Below are 16,382 nucleotides of genomic sequence, written 5' to 3' on the forward strand. Positions count from 1 at the left end.
TTTTTTCCTTAATTGAAATGAGATTTTTTCTTGTGGATACGTGGGACCTTTCAGTAATCCATCACTATGCACCTGTCTACTGACGAGGAACTTGATTGGACAATTATAACGGAAATTGAAATGGCTCTAGCCTAATTCATTTCTGGCTAGTGCAAAACAAAAAGCTCATTTATTTTTTTATCATAAGATGTTAAAAGCAATTTTCTGAAATCCATATAACCACCAAAAGATTGAAATTCATTTTCATCATGACTTTAAATTTTCTTTTCAAATTAAGGAAGCAAACAATCAAAGAATAAATTGAAATGGCAATTATTACAGAAAGTATAAAATAAAGTGAGCTTAGATGATATATAGGACTAAACAATCCCCAGAAAAATATATATAGGAGCTTTTAGGAATAAGGTTTTTGGCAAGGGCAGTCATTCGAAACGGCCATTAATCACCAGCTAGTCAAGGAAAAGCTTGAACAAGGACAGTCTAAAATCAGCCTGAACTCCTCACATGTCTTATGACCATCAGTAACACAGAGACAGTCTAGGGGCTAAAATCAGTCTGAACTCCTCACATGTCATATGACCACCAGTAACACAGAGATAGTCTAGAGGCTAAAATCAGTCTGAACTCCTCACATGTCATATGACCATCAGTAACACAGAGATAGTTTAGAGGCTAAAACCAGCCTGAACTCCTCACATGTCTTATGGCCATCAGTAACACAGAGACAGTCTAGAGGCTAAAATCAGTCTGAACTCCTCACATGTTTTATGACCATCAGTACCACAGAGATAGTCTAGAGGCTAAAATCAGTCTGAACTCCTCACATGTCTTATGACCATCAGTAACACAGAGATAGTCTAGAGGCTAAAATCAGTCTGTACTCCTCACATGTCTTATGACCATCAGTAACACAGAGATAGTCTAGAGGCTAAAATCAGTCTGTACTCCTCACATGTCTTATGACCATCAGTAACACAGAGATAGTCTAGAGGCTAAAATCAGTCTGAACTCCTCACGTGTCTTATGACCATCAGTACCACAGAGATATTCTAGAGGCTAAAATCAATCTGAACTCCTCACTTGTCTTATGACCATCAGTAACACAGAGATAGTCTAGAGGTTAAAATCAGCCTGAACTCCTCACATGTCTTATGACCATCAGTACCACAGAGATGGTCTAGAGGTTAAAATCAGTCTGAACTCCTCACATGTCTTATGACCATCAGTAAGTCCAGGGGTTTCACTTCATTTTGTTTGAAGGGGCCAATTAGAGATTTAAGCAGGCCCAAACCTAAAAGGGGGCTTTGGGGGGGGGGCTTGCCCCGCCCACGATTTTTTTTAAATTAGACGCAAAATCCTGCATTCTGGCGCATTCTGGGAATTAAATTATAGTTCTGAAATGTCACTTTTACCACTAGCCCCCTTGTTTTTTAAACAAAAAGGCTTAAAAACCTGCATTCCTGGCATAAAACTATAGTTCTGAAAATGTCATTTCTACCCCTCAAAGATTTAAAAAAAAAATTAGACACAAAATCCTGAATTCTGGCCATGGCATAAAATTATTATTGTTCTTAAAATGCCACTTTTACATTCAAACTGTTCCAAATCTTGTCAAACCACATAGTAATCCAAACCTTTTCTACTCTTTGACGTGGTAGTTGTTAAAGTGAAAAAAATCATGTAGTGTTCTGGGTGCTCCGTAAACGGAGGGATCTACGTACATACATACATAATGAAGACTCAAGAGCTGCGAGGGTACATACTATTCATTCAATCATAACAACGATAAACACGTGTGTCAAATAGGAAGTCTGAAATAACAGCCAATGAAAATCGTCGTTGCAACCGCATGTCGGTTTAAAACATAAACACAAATCTTCGAACTCCCTCGAACTCCGTTGTCATGATTTTAATATAAAAAGATCTCATAAAAAAAGAATAGGACTTTTTTTTTTATTCAGGACAACTGAACCGGCCAGAAATTGAATTGAACAGGTCAAAATGGCCGGCGGCCGGTTCTTAATGAAAACACTGAGTAACCAAAGATAATCTACTCTAGGGGCTAAAATCAGCCTGAACTCCTCACTTGTCTTATGACCATCAGTAACACAGAGATAGTCTAGAGGCTAAAATCAGCCTGAACTCCTCACTTGTCTTATGACCATCAGTAACACAGAGATAGTCTAGGGGCTAAAATCAGTCTGAACTCTTCACATGTCTTATGACCATCAGTAACACAGAGATAGTCTAGAGGCTAAAATCAGTCTGAACTCCTCACATGTCTTATGACCATCAGTAACACAGAGACAGTCTAGAGGCTAAAATCAGCCTGAACTCCTCATGTGTCTTATGACCATCAGTAACACAGAGATAGTCTAGGGACTAAAATCAGTCTGAACTCTTCACATGTCTTATGACCATCAGTAACACAGAGATAGTCTAGAGGCTAAAATCAGTCTGAACTCCTCACATGTCTTATGACCATCAGTAACACAGAGACAGTCTAGAGGCTAAAATCAGCCTGAACTCCTCATGTGTCTTATGACCATCAGTAACACAGAGATAGTCTAGGGACTAAAATCAGCCTGAACTCCTCACATGTCTTATGACCATCAGTAACACAGAGACAGTCTAGAGGCTAAAATCAGCCTGAACTCCTCATGTGTCTTATGACCATCAGTAACACAGAGATAGTCTAGGGACTAAAATCAGCCTGAACTCCTCACATGTCTTATGACCATCAGTAACACAGAGACAGTCTAGAGGCTAAAATGAGCCTGAACTCCTCACATGTCTTATGACCATCAGTAACACAGAGACAGTCTAGGGGCTAAAATCAGCCTGAACTCCTCATATGGCTTATGACCATCAGTAACACCAAGATGATACTCAGGTCTGGTTTTTAATTATATCACTAGCTTTCATAGTTATATGCATTATAGTCTATTGCTATTTGTCCTTATAACAGTTAAACAGCCATGTCACTTGAAGTTATAAACTCAGATAAACTTTAACCTTACACTGTATCTAAAAGGTTAACTGTAAAAAAAAGTACATTTATAAATAAGAAAGTGATTACATCTGTCCCATTGACTACAGGCTGTAGCACAACATCAGCATTCAGCCTATACTTTAGTATATACCTGTTTGTAATTTTGTTCAGAAGGGAAATCATGTAGAAGAGCATGAATAGAATTGTAAGAATTGTTCTAAATTATGTAAAAAATGGTCATACAAATGATCTGAAGTAGGATCTTAGAGGTAACAGCAGAAGATGGAAGCCTTGTTTATACTGCTGCAATCCTATAACATATTAAGGTCTCTAAGGATGTAATAAACTTTGTATTAAAGTTGAACTGTGTAGCTTAACTTCGAATTTGTTAGTTTAATCAGGGAAAATTTTCAATTGAAATCTACAAATTATTCTTGCAATCAACATTTGTATGATAGAAACGACTCGGATTAATCCAATAAGTCAATTAAGTTACGTTTATTACTCATAATACATCGATATTGGCTCATTTAAACCGGATTACGAACATACTCTACCATTTAAAAATTCTTCAAATAAAGAAAATCAAATTTTAGATTTCGACTAATATCCCTAATTTGTTAAATATTGCTTAAATTATGCCCTTGAGCTTGTCTTTGTGACATTAAATTCCAAATTAGTGTTTAGAAAATTGAGCAATGAAGGGATTCTTATCCTGCCTAGGGAAGCCATTGAAAGTTAAAGTTTCCGTACTATTCTGATCATAACAAAAGCATTACAGAGGTGACTACAGAGTTAATAGGATTAATAGATTTTACAACAGTTTGATCACCCAAAAATTTGCATTTTATTACAGCTAAATTTTTTAAAACTTCCTATCTTTTGTTTATAGCTGTGAAGAAAACCGGAAGTTCCCAAGTGTTCATAGAAAACAATGGCACTTTTCATGGCAATTGTACGAATGTATTGAAAGGATAGAAAGTTGTAAAAACCTGACTATTCTTCCTGATAGACTTATAGAATTGATGAAGTAAATTAACATTATATTATGAAAAGATTCTTATCTTCTTATTTCACTTGACAAAACAGATCAAAATGATGCATGACATTAAAAAACAAACAAAAACAATTTCAGATGATTTTCTAAAGATTAAAATCAAACTGTCTATAGTTGCTATAACCATCTATGTCATTTGGTCTCTGGTGGAGAGTTGTCTCATTAGCAATCACACATCTTCTTCTTTTTTTGGTTTTCTAATGAGTACTGAGGAATATGATTTCTTTACATTTATACTGGCTGACTGGTTGCAGCAAATATTACACATATATATAAGGGAAATAATTAGTTCTATACATTGTAATTTAGCCAATATTGCACATAGATATATAAGGGAAATAATTAGTTCACAGAATATACTTTCTGCTATTTTAAAAGCTTGCAATATGTCTGAAGGAGTAGAAAAACATTAGAATGGAACAAAGACCACAGATTTAGCCATCATTGTTTTGTAATGTTACAGGTCATGGAGGACTGCCAGGTGACAACATGAATTGGATAAAAATACATGAAAAAGAATTTAAATAAGTATTAACAGTTTGCCCACATGAATTAATATGAAAGTGAAGATAGCTTATCTTGTTATTATGACATGAATATGACAGTTGTCTAACAGCAGCAGGTTGAACTATTCTAGTAATTAAATATGATTTCATGAAGAAATTTTGGAAAAAGTGGCAAAATTTTATGTTTATATAAGGTCATATTAGTTAATAAAGAGGGTGGTAAAGGGTTATTTTCGTGCAACGTGATCACCGTTTTTTATTTCACGTTCAACGTATTTTTACTTTTTTTTTTGACGTTCACCAGTCGTGCAAGAGGGGGGGCCTCATTCAACGTGTTCTGCTTATTTAATTTTATGTGCGTCATGATTTTCAAAGTCTTATTTTGTGTGCTTGGTATTTTTCAAATAAAATTCAAACACTTGGTAGGGATCGTCAAGAAATACTTTTTTAAAAGCCGTAAACCAATAATATCATAAATGTGTATACTAAATCGGAAATATCAAGTAAAACAAAGAGGTAATATATACAAGACAATGACTCAGTCACAAAAGGTTCAAATGAAAGTATTTATTTTTCATGCAACGTTCATTACAGAAATTATTTCACGTTCAACATGAAATTATGTCTTATTTCACGTTTTTTTCGTGCAAGCACCCCCCTTTACCACCCTCAATAGACAAAAGGTCAAGTCCTAAAATATTATTGTCCAACACCTGACTGGAAGACATAATAATTTGATAAAGAGATACTATAATGATAACTTGATCATCACACCTTTCTTAACCTTGGGCTCACTTAATAACACCTGGACAATTCTGATAAACCATGTCACCTGATCATTTACATGTGGACAGAGAATAACAATCATTTTATTATTAAATACCAGTCAAAGTAATGACTTCATATAGACATATATTAAATGTTAAAATTACTTATTATTGCATAAAACTTAAAGGATAAATGTTAAAAAATACTCATTAGTACATGATATACAATAATATATAAATGTTAGAAAAATACTTATTATTTACCCCATTTTGATATTTAAAAATAAATATCAAAAAATATTTATTGTGAACTGATACTTAAAAATCAACATTTTTGTTTTTAAAACCACTTTATAATAACCATTTTAAATTCATGATTTTCTTGGTGACTCCAGTTTAAAATTTGATTGCTGATTTAATTTAACTACATGTATTACATGTAAAATTAAGGAGATTTGGTTTAAAATTGAGAAAGGAAATGGTGAATATGTCAAAGCGACAACCACCCGACCATAGAGCAAACAACAGCCGAAGGCAACCAATGGGTCTTCAATGTAGCGAGAATTCCCGCACCCGTAGGTGTCCTTCAGCTGGCCCCTAAAATATGCATAATAGTACAGTGATAATGGACGTCATACTAAACTCCGAATTATACACAAGAAACTAAAATTTAAAATCATACAAGACTAACAAAGGCCAGAGGCTCCTGACTTGGGACAGGCGCAAAATTGCGGCGGGGTTAAACATGTTTATGAGATCTCAACCCTCCCCCTATACCTCTAGCCAATGTAGAAAAGTAAAAGAATAACAATACGCACATTAAAATTCAGTTCAAGAGAAGTCCGAGTCTGATGTCAAAAGATGTAACAAAAGAAAATAAATAAAATGACAATAATACATAAATAACAACAGACTACTAGCAGTTAACTGACATGCCAGCTCCAGACCTCAATTAAACTGATTGAAAGATTATGTCTTCATCATATGAATATCAGGTACAATCCCTCCCGTTGGGGGTTTAGTATCATACTATCATAAAATATATGAGAAGAACATAACCCGTGTCATGCCAACAACTGTTTTTTTAGAAATAAATGTGTTTAGTTCCGATGCAAAGACCCTATCAGTGAATCAATGTTAAAGCCAAAATATGCAATCTTTAATGACCTGACAACAGTATCGTAACTATATCCCCTTTTAATAAGTCTATTTAAAGGTTTTGTTAGTTTCTGAGGAGAATACTGACATTTTTGTGCTTTATAAAGAATATTTCCATAAAATTTTGGATGTGAAATACCTGAACGTATAAGATGTCTGCATGTTGAGTTATATTTACGAATTATTTCCTTATACCGGTGATAAAATTTAGTAAATGTTTTGACCAGTTTGTGATATCGAAAACCCTGGTGTAATAATTTTTCAGTAATACATAAATTTCTCTCGCTAAAATCTAATACATTGTTACATACACGAGCGAATCGTACAAGTTGAGATATATAAACACCATAAGATGGTGACAAGGGAACGTCACCATCTAAAAATGGATAATTAACAATAGGAAATGAAAAATCATCTCTTTTATCATAAATTTTTGTATTAAGCTTCCCGTTTATGATATAGATATCAAGATCGAGGAAAGGGCAGTGGTCATTGTTATCATTAGCTTTATTTAAAGTAAGTTCTACAGGATAAATTTCTTTAGTATACATACTGAAGTCGTCATTATTTAGAGCCAATATATCATCCAAATATCTAAAAGTATTGTTAAATTTTTGTATCAAATGTTGTTTTGATGGGTCTCTGCTAATTTTAGTCATAAATTGTAACTCATAACAATACAAAATCAGGTCCGCAATAAGTGGTGCACAGTTAGTCCCCATTGGAATTCCAATAACTTGCAATATATACGGAATCTCCAAAGCGAACAAAAATGTTATCAAGTAAAAATTCAAGTGCATAAATAGTATCAAAGCATGTCCAATTGACATAGTTCTTTTGTTTATTGCTACTAAAAAATGATCTAAAAGAGTTTGAACATATGTACTCGCATTCCGACTTTTTAAATGCCCAGTTAATTAGGGATGTGAATTTTTTCTTAATAAGAATATGAGGCAAAGTGGTATATAGGGTAGAAAAATCAAAACTTTGAACAGATTCAAAATCACCAATATATGCATGCAATTTATCAAGTACTTCCAACGAGTTTTTGACACTCCAAAAGTAATTAATTCCACTATTTTCAAAGGCCTTATTTGAACAATTTATTATCAGGTTTTTTATTGTACCAAGTGTACTAGTAAGTAAAACAGACAATTTAGTAGTTGAACAATGGCTGGAAGATGAAATAAATCTATATTTGTAAGGTTTTTTGTGCAGCTTCGGAAGCCAGTACATAGTTGGGACTTTCATTGTGTTTGGTTCTGCTTGTAAAGAAGTAGCTAAAAGTTTATGTTTGTTACAGATGTCGTTTTCTGAAAATGAAGTCAGTTGGAATGTTGGTGAATTCGTGATTTCCTTTTGCAGAACCTCTATATAAAATTTACGTCAAACAATAATGATATTATTAGCAGCTTTATCAGCCGGGACAAAAACAAATTCCTTGGCTAGTTCTGTTAGTTTATTTTTGATACGCGAAATAGGGTTTTTATAGTTTTTGTTGAGGGTAAAATGTTCTTTAAAATGTTGTATTCGAATATCAACTATCTTCATTACTGAATTAATAAAAGAGTCCAAAGATTTTTTGTCAGCTTTTTCCCGTTTTACCCATTTCAAACAGTAGGCGCGGAGTGAGTCGTTGATGATATTACGACACTCATTCCAGTTAATAGTTGACGGGGGACGATATTTAGGTCCTTTACTGAGGAATGATTTTAACTCTCGGTCGCGAACGATGTTTGACTGCCTATGAGACAACTACGTAGCCACTAAAGTTCAAATGAAGTGGATATAAGAAATTATTATGTTGACATGTATAACAGAGGACTACGTAGCCACTAAAGTTCAAATGAAGGGGATATAAGAAATTATTATGTTGACATGTATAACAGAGGACTACGTAGCCACTAAAGTTCAAATGAAAGGGATATAAGAAATTATTATGTTGACATACAGAGGACCTTATTTAAAGACAACTTTAGAATTTGTGGGTATTATATATATCTGCTTTATAAGTAGATATATATGTTTTATATACATATTTCTTGTTTCTCGTTTTTATATATAGATTATACCTTTGGTTTTCCTGTTTGAATGGTTTTACACTCGTAATTTTTTTAGAATCCTTTATAGCCTGCTGTTTTGTGTGAGACAAGGCTTTGTGTTGAAGACTGTTACTACCTTGATCTATAATGGTTTACTTTCATGAATTGTGACGTGGATGGAGTTGTCTCATTGACACTCATACCACATCTTCTATGTGGTTATACTAGTATTGAAATATTTAGTAACAGGTGTATCATGTATTGTCTATATAATAACAGCAATAAAATTCTCTGCTTGTTCACTAGATTGAGATGTTTTCAAACTATCTGTCATGTATAATTTGGAAAACATATCAGTAAATTTATAAATTTAGGGATTATTTGGGATTTAGTACTGTACATTAGCATAACATATACAAAATGTATTAAAGTTTGTTCATCTGCAAATTCTATTGGTCTACATTTATTGAGAAATATGGTTTTCTAGGATTTCTTTTTTTTTTTCGTGATTCGAACCTACTGTGAAAACAAGGAAAAAAACTTGCCACAAAAAATTTCCAGATTTAGGAGTAAAAAGATGGCAACAAATGATGCCTGATCTGTACATTAATCGAGAGAAAACTATAATGAGTGTCACTTGGCAGTAGTACCACTAAACAAAGAGGATAATGTGAATGTTCAAAATCTCAAGTAAGTTAAGCAAGAATTTGTATATTGAAGTGTTACTATCCTTGGTTACAGTTTGTTATAAATTTTATATGACCTAAGGTTTGATATGACCTAAGGTTTTATATGACCTAAGGTTTGATATGACCTAAGGTTTGATATGACCTAAGGTTTTATATGACCTAAGGTTTTATATGACCTAAGGTTTGATATGACCTAAGGTTTTATATGACCTAAGGTTTGATATGACCTAAGGTTTGATATGACCTAAGGTTTGATATGACCTAAGGTTTTATATGACCTAAGGTTTGATATGACCTAAGGTTTGATATGCCCTAAGGTTTGATATGACCTAAGGTTTTATATGACCTAAGGTTTGATATGACCTAAGGTTTGATATGACCTAAGGTTTGATATGACCTAAGGTTTGATATGACCTAAGGTTTGATATGACCTAAGGTTTGATATGACCTAAGGTTTGATATGACCTAAGGTTTGATATGACCTAAGGTTTTATATGACCTAAGGTTTTAGGTCTTGTGCTTTCTTCATTGACTAATAGCCTCCAATAATGTAATCCTTTATGAATTCATATGAAGGTGACAACGGTTTTATTTTGACTTGACTATGGTTAACCAGATTGTTTTTTTTTTAATTTACCCTGGTCAACCATGGTCGTATGGATTGACCAAGGTCATTAAGGTAGGAAACCAAGGTTGTCAAATTGACCATGGTCACCAACTTAAGATTTGAGGTTTGTAAAAAATGGTTAACCATGGTCACACAGGTAGGAAATCCATAACTGACCATGGTGTAAAAAACATCCAGCCATAGCTGACCATGGTGTAAAGAACATCCAACCAATGTTTGACCTTAGTGTAAAGCACATCCAACCATGTTTTGACCATGATGTAATCACATCCAACAATAGCTGACAACTGTTAAAGAACATCCAACCATAGTTTGACCATGGTGTAAGGCACATCCAACCATGGTTTGACCATTGTGTAAAGCACATCCAACCATAGCTGACCACAGTGTAAAGCACATCCAACCTTGGTTTGACCATGGTGTAAAGCACATCTAACAAAGGTTTGAACATGGTGTTAAGCACATCAAACCATGATCTGACCATGGTGTAAAGCACATCCAACCATAGCTGACCATGGTAAGTTACATCCAACCATAGCTGACCATGGTAAGGTACATCCAACCATAGCTGACCATAGTGTAAAGCACATCAAACCATGGTTTGACCATGATGTAACGCACATCCAACAATGGTTTGACCATGGTGTAAAGCACATCCAACCATAGCTGACCATGGTGTAAAGCACATCCAACCATAGATGACCATGGTATAAAGCACATTCAACAATGGTCTGACCATGGTGTAAAGTACATCCAACCATGTTTTGACCATGGTATAAAGCACATCCAACCATAACTGACCATGGTGTAAAAAAGCACATCCAAACATGGTTTGACCTTGGTGTAAAGCACATCCAACCATGTTTTGACCTTGGTGTAAAGCACATTCAACCATGTTTTGACCTTGGTGTAAAGCACATCAAACCGTGGTTTGACCATGGTGTAAAGCACATCCAACCATGGTTTGACCATGGTGTTAAGCACATCCAACCATGGTTTGTGGTTATCAATGGCTTAAGTGGTGGTAACAATGGTTAACCGAGGTAGCATGTTGACAGGGTGTTGCGTGTTTCAAGTATGTACAATGGTATAAGAAACATTGATATTTATATATGCAGCCATCCTTTGATGTATAAAAGAGGGCCATTCAAAACATTAAAGGAAGTTGATAACATTTAATCAAATCTCTAAAAGATTAATTTAGACACTAAAGTTTAATTTTGATAAGAGGTTTTTTTTTTGGTAATATATTCACTAAAATCTTATATATTCAGAAATCCCCTCTTAAGATTCTGTAGAGGAACAAATTTCACTTTTTTTTCTTTGGGATGATAATAACAGACAACAAATAAGTCAGGATTCTTTCCTTATAATGGTGAGAATGCAAAGAAAGACAATTATAATGATCTTTTTTTACCTATGAAGTAAAAAAAAGAAGCTTTATATCAATTAATTCATCTGTAGCTGTCCAATGGAACCAAGCTGACCAGTTGTGCAAAAACTAAATAATCAATAACTTTGTTTAATAACATTTCCACCAAAAATCATTATCAAAATTGTTAATTACCTTCATCAAAATTGAAATCAATTTCCTCCATTTAAAGCATGTGTTCTATTTCATACAGAAATATACAGGTATCTCTCATGTTTCAATCTAATCAGTTATATCCCTTTTTGGAGTATGTTAAGAAGTTCATAGGTCATACATGATAGGACTTTATCATCCAGTAGCAAAATATTATGAACTTATACAGGGAATATGTGAAACAAAGCATTATCTGGGGTATTTCAATATAAATCCCAGTTTCGTAAATATAATGAAGAAACTTACAGTCAAGAAAGCTTATATTGACAGAACATCCCCCCATAAATACATGATACAATTGAATTAAATAAATAATAATAAAAAAAATGTTTTGTGTTTTTTAAAATTATCAATCTAGATAGAAAAATTTACCAAAATGTCTTGCAAATTGGTGAAACTATTTTGGAGTTATTGTCCAAAAAACTGGAAAATCCCCCTTCTAAATTAATAAAATCCCATAACTTGGAAATGTAAGATCTTAAATTCATATATAAAAAAAGGGAGCTCCACGTCAATAGATATAACCAAATTACAAAAGTGTTATGCAAATTGGTAAAAGCATTATCTAGTTAATGTCGGACAGACAGACAACGGTATTCCATAATATGTCCTGTAAACAGGTGTATAAAAAATGTTATTTAGAAGGGGAAAAATAGAATACCACACAAGTCCAAACATTTTCCAATAAATACTGTTGAACCTTGAAGCTTATAAAGAGTATGAAGCAGCTAATATGATAACCTAGGTGAGGCAATATTTCCTGTATGATGGCCATATTATAGTACATGATAACAATTTTAAAGTATCCTTGAAAAAACTTTTAACAAATTGTCAAAATGTAAACCTGTCAACCACCTGCTTATGACAGTACAGGTCCCGAGCCACCTGCTATAATGACAGTACAGGTCACATGGTACTAATAGCTGTTTAGTCTGCCTCTAGATTACAGTAACAGTAGTTTGTTATTTTAAGGTACATGTATGTAACCAGTGGAATGCAATTGCAATTGAATTCATTAACTACCTATCATATATTTCCTAGGAAATGTTTTTTTAAGAGTGAATCTTATACAGTGGTGGATCTAAGGAGTTTTCCAGGGATTGGAACCCTCCTATTTGCTTGACATCTTATGTTTGGAACCCTACATTTTTTTTATACCTTGAGTGTATAGGAACCCCTCGAGCTCCCCTTTCTAATTATGGCCCTTTTATAAGTTATTCAAAATCAACATCATTCAGAATTTATCACAAAGCGGTATAATTAAAGTCTACAAAACTAAAGTCATATTCATAGCAATTTTTTTTTTTATAAAGCATTTCAAATAAACCTTTTTAGTACAGAACCTTATAATTCTAGTACTAAATGGCCCATGAGTTTTGAAATTATGACACAGCTTGAAATACCATATATTGTAGATCTATATGTACCAGTAATAATTTGCAGAATTTGATATTTATTTTTGGAAGGTCATCTGTCAGGTTACTAAATGATGAAATGATTGATGGTTACTAGAGTGGCAAGTATTCAATGACATGTATTTTATTAACCAACTAAGTACATTATTGCCAAAAATGACTGTATATATGAATGAATATTTTCTGTAATGGCCCTGTTTTTTTCTGTAATGGCCCTGTTTTTCTGTAATGGCCCTGTTTTTCTGTAATGGCTCTGTTTTTTTCTGTAATGGCCCTGTTTTTTTTCTGTAATGGCCCTGTATTAATGCCTGGTTTGTCTGTATAAAGCACAGTTAGGGTTTTTAATAAAGTTAATAAAATTAAGTTGTAAAGAGTATAATACTTTTTTGTATTTTATTTAATTTAGTAACCAGCAACCAACATTAAAGAACCATATATAGGTATCACTGTTCCTCCTGTTTTTCAACACATAACTTCTGTCAACTTAATATCTTGGATATTTGGTATATTAACACATACACTTTTATTCAGTTGGTTAATAAATGTATTAAGAAATGGGTGTTTTTATAATGGCTCTGTTATATGTCCTCGGTCAGTAATAATGGCCTCGGATGTCTGTAATGGCCCTTGGCGTTGCCTCGGGCCATTACAGACTTCCTCGACCATTATAACAGACCATGGACATATAACAGGGCCATTATAAAAACACCCATTCATTAATACTATAATAATAATTAAGTCTATTAAAATTTCTGGAATATGAAAATCAACACTCTTGAGTTTCTGTAGAATTCAAAAAGTTCTGTGAATCTCTCTTCTTTTGTATATCATAGTGATAATTAAAATAAGAACTTTCCAAAGGGCAGTTGTCACTACATTTAAGGTATTTAGTCAAAGTTTGTGATTATTTTTTTTTCATTAAAATCTTCGATGGTGAAATGGATGGAATAGAATCTCATCAGGAATTATCCAATCACATTGCAGTTTTTTCTTTGATCAAGTTTTTGATGATAAACTTTGAAAGTGACTAACAATGACTTGGACAAAGTAAACTTTGACAGGGACTTTACCAGACTTATATTAGTTATGGAAATTCTTGTAGGAATAACAAATTATTACAAACAGATTTGGCAAAGGTTCTTAACATAAGGTCTCATTCTTCAAGAAAATTACTGATATATCCTTACAGTACTTGTAATTCTCTATTTCCAAATTGATTAATTTTCCTCTAAGTTCAGTATTTTTGTGATTTTAATTTTTGTTATAACTATAGCAACTGTGCAATTCTATAAATAGATTCTTACCTTCAATTTTAATCCTGATCATATTCCCCCAAAAAATGATCCCATGTACTTATAAATATGTACTACTTGAGGGATATTATAATAAATATCCACTGTTACCCAATATTGCGTCACGTAAACATATCTGTATCCGGGAATAGACTCAAAATTAAAATGTCGGAAGGAAGTTTTACAATAGATTCAAGTGTTTTATTAATTCAATTAACATTGCAAACATTGTCCTCAAAGATCTTCTCCTTATGAGATAAGTACACGTTTTAGCAAGGGGGTCATTTGGGGACAATGTTTAGCAAGTAAAAGTACATTGTATACGAAAAGGTCAGTTTCAGAACTATGTCAGTTTGTCTAGCAAGTAAAATTAGTAAAAAGAAAAGGGTCAGTTTCAGCACCATGTTTAGCAAGTACTAGTATACGAAAAGGTCAGTTTTGGAACAATGATTAGTAAATTCAAGTAATAAGAAAGGGGTTAGTTTCAGAACAATGTCTAGCAAGTACAAGTATATTATTCATAATTTAAGTCATTCTCTAAATCAAACCTAAACACAAACATTAACTTATGATAAAATTCAAAGTCGATGAACCATGATGGTGGGGTGGGGCTATATAATCTCCATTAAACAAGACATGCAAAGGCCATCAAATTTGCAAAAGGGGGATGTTCCTAACCCAGGACAAAAAGGGGGCCGTTCCAACTACATGTCTCCATTCAAATGCATTGATTGATCCAACCCCTGGACACTACCCCCCATCCCCTCTTGTGGATCCGCCACTGAGAAAGGGGTCATTTTCAGGACAATGTTTTAGCATGTACAAGCATAAGAAAGGGGTCAGTTTCAGGACAATGTTTTACCAAGTACAAGTAATAGAAAGAGGTCAGTTTCAGGACAATGTTTTAGCAAGTACTAGTATAAGATGTAGAATAAAGAAACACATAGTTATACAAACAGTACAACTCAATTAAAAGATTAAGTCTAAGTCGGCCCAACTACTAGCAGTTACTGAAAAGCCAGCTCCAGACCATAAGTAAACTGATTACAAGATTATATCTTCATGATATGAAAATCAAGCACTATTCCTCAATCCCGTCAGAGGTTAGTATCTTACCATCATAAAATATAAGAACATAACCTCTATCATGCTAACAACTAGTTTTAGAATAAACTAGAACACACCCGTGAAATCACTGGCATATACAGCTTGTAAACTGTTGTAGAATGAATTTTTGTAAAAGATATTATGACTGGAGAATTTCATATAAGGTATCAACAGCTCTCTCCCTTTTTTCCAAAGTCCGTTATTTGTTTCCTTTCTGTTTAATTCAATTATTTTCGTGTTTCTGGCCTTATACCACAATTATTCATCCCCTTTGCTACACTGCATCTTTTGGTAAAAGTCACATTAAATTAAAACTGGATGCTCCGCAGGGCACAGCTTTATACGACCACAGAGGTTGAACCCTGAACGGTTGGGGCAAGTATGGACACAACATTCAAGCTGGATTCAGCTCTAAATTTGGATTGTGATTAAATAGTTGACACAGCATAGGTTTCTGACACAGAATGAATGTGGTCTAATGAACTTAAAATACTTTTTTTTCCTTTGAGCAATTCACTATGCTGTTGAATATTAATCCTCTCAAAAAAATGCTTGAAGAAATTTTCTTTTTATTTATTTTATGAAATCTGAAATGAGAAAAATTTACCCCCCCCCCCCCCACCACCATTTTTTTTCACATCCCCGTTTCCCTTTTTCCAAAACTGATCTCAATTCAAATTTCTAATGGAGTTTGCAACAATAACTACTCATTTAAATACCGGTACATCATAAAATATTAAAATGTAACAAAAGGTGCTTGTTATCACTGAATGGTAAAGATTGTTTCAATTTATCAGTTGGTAGTAAAAGTGAATATACATTGTATATTGTATAAAACAATGATTTAAGTTGATTCAACTACTATTCTGGACAAAGAAAGATAACTCCAATCAATTGAAAATTTCTTGCTATTGCACAATATTGTGCAATTAGATATTTCTTGCTATTGCACAATACTGTGCAATTGAAAATATTTGCTATTGCACAATACTGTGCAATTGAAGATTTCTTGCTATTGCGCAATACTGTGCAATTGAAAATTTCTTGCTATTGCACAATACTGTGCAATTGAAGATTTCTTGCTATTGCTGAATACTGTGCAATTGAAAATTTCTTGCTATTGCACAATACTTAATATAATAAT

At 33.4% G+C, this 16,382-nt stretch overlaps 1 protein-coding gene across 5 annotated transcripts in view; it reads right to left on the bottom strand.

Annotated features, from left to right (window-relative positions):
* The window catches only part of LOC143082236 (LIM domain only protein 3-like), a 125,476-nt gene that overhangs the window by 91,555 nt on the left and 17,539 nt on the right, over positions 1 to 16,382 (bottom strand). Inside the window, exon 1 of one of the 5 annotated variants that reach the window (XM_076257824.1) lies at positions 14,144 to 14,287. The exons of 3 other annotated variants lie outside the window; for them this stretch is intronic. In XM_076257824.1, coding sequence (XP_076113939.1) covers positions 14,144 to 14,165 — 22 coding nt within the window. In that variant the 5' untranslated portion in view covers positions 14,166 to 14,287. Of the gene's footprint in view, positions 1 to 11,406; positions 11,506 to 14,143; positions 14,288 to 16,382 lie in introns of those variants that run through there. One more of the 5 variants, XM_076257823.1, reaches the window with a different exon arrangement.

The sequence above is a fragment of the Mytilus galloprovincialis genome, chromosome 7, assembly GCF_965363235.1.
Source record: "Mytilus galloprovincialis chromosome 7, xbMytGall1.hap1.1, whole genome shotgun sequence".
Classification (NCBI taxonomy): Eukaryota; Metazoa; Mollusca; class Bivalvia; order Mytilida; family Mytilidae; genus Mytilus; species Mytilus galloprovincialis.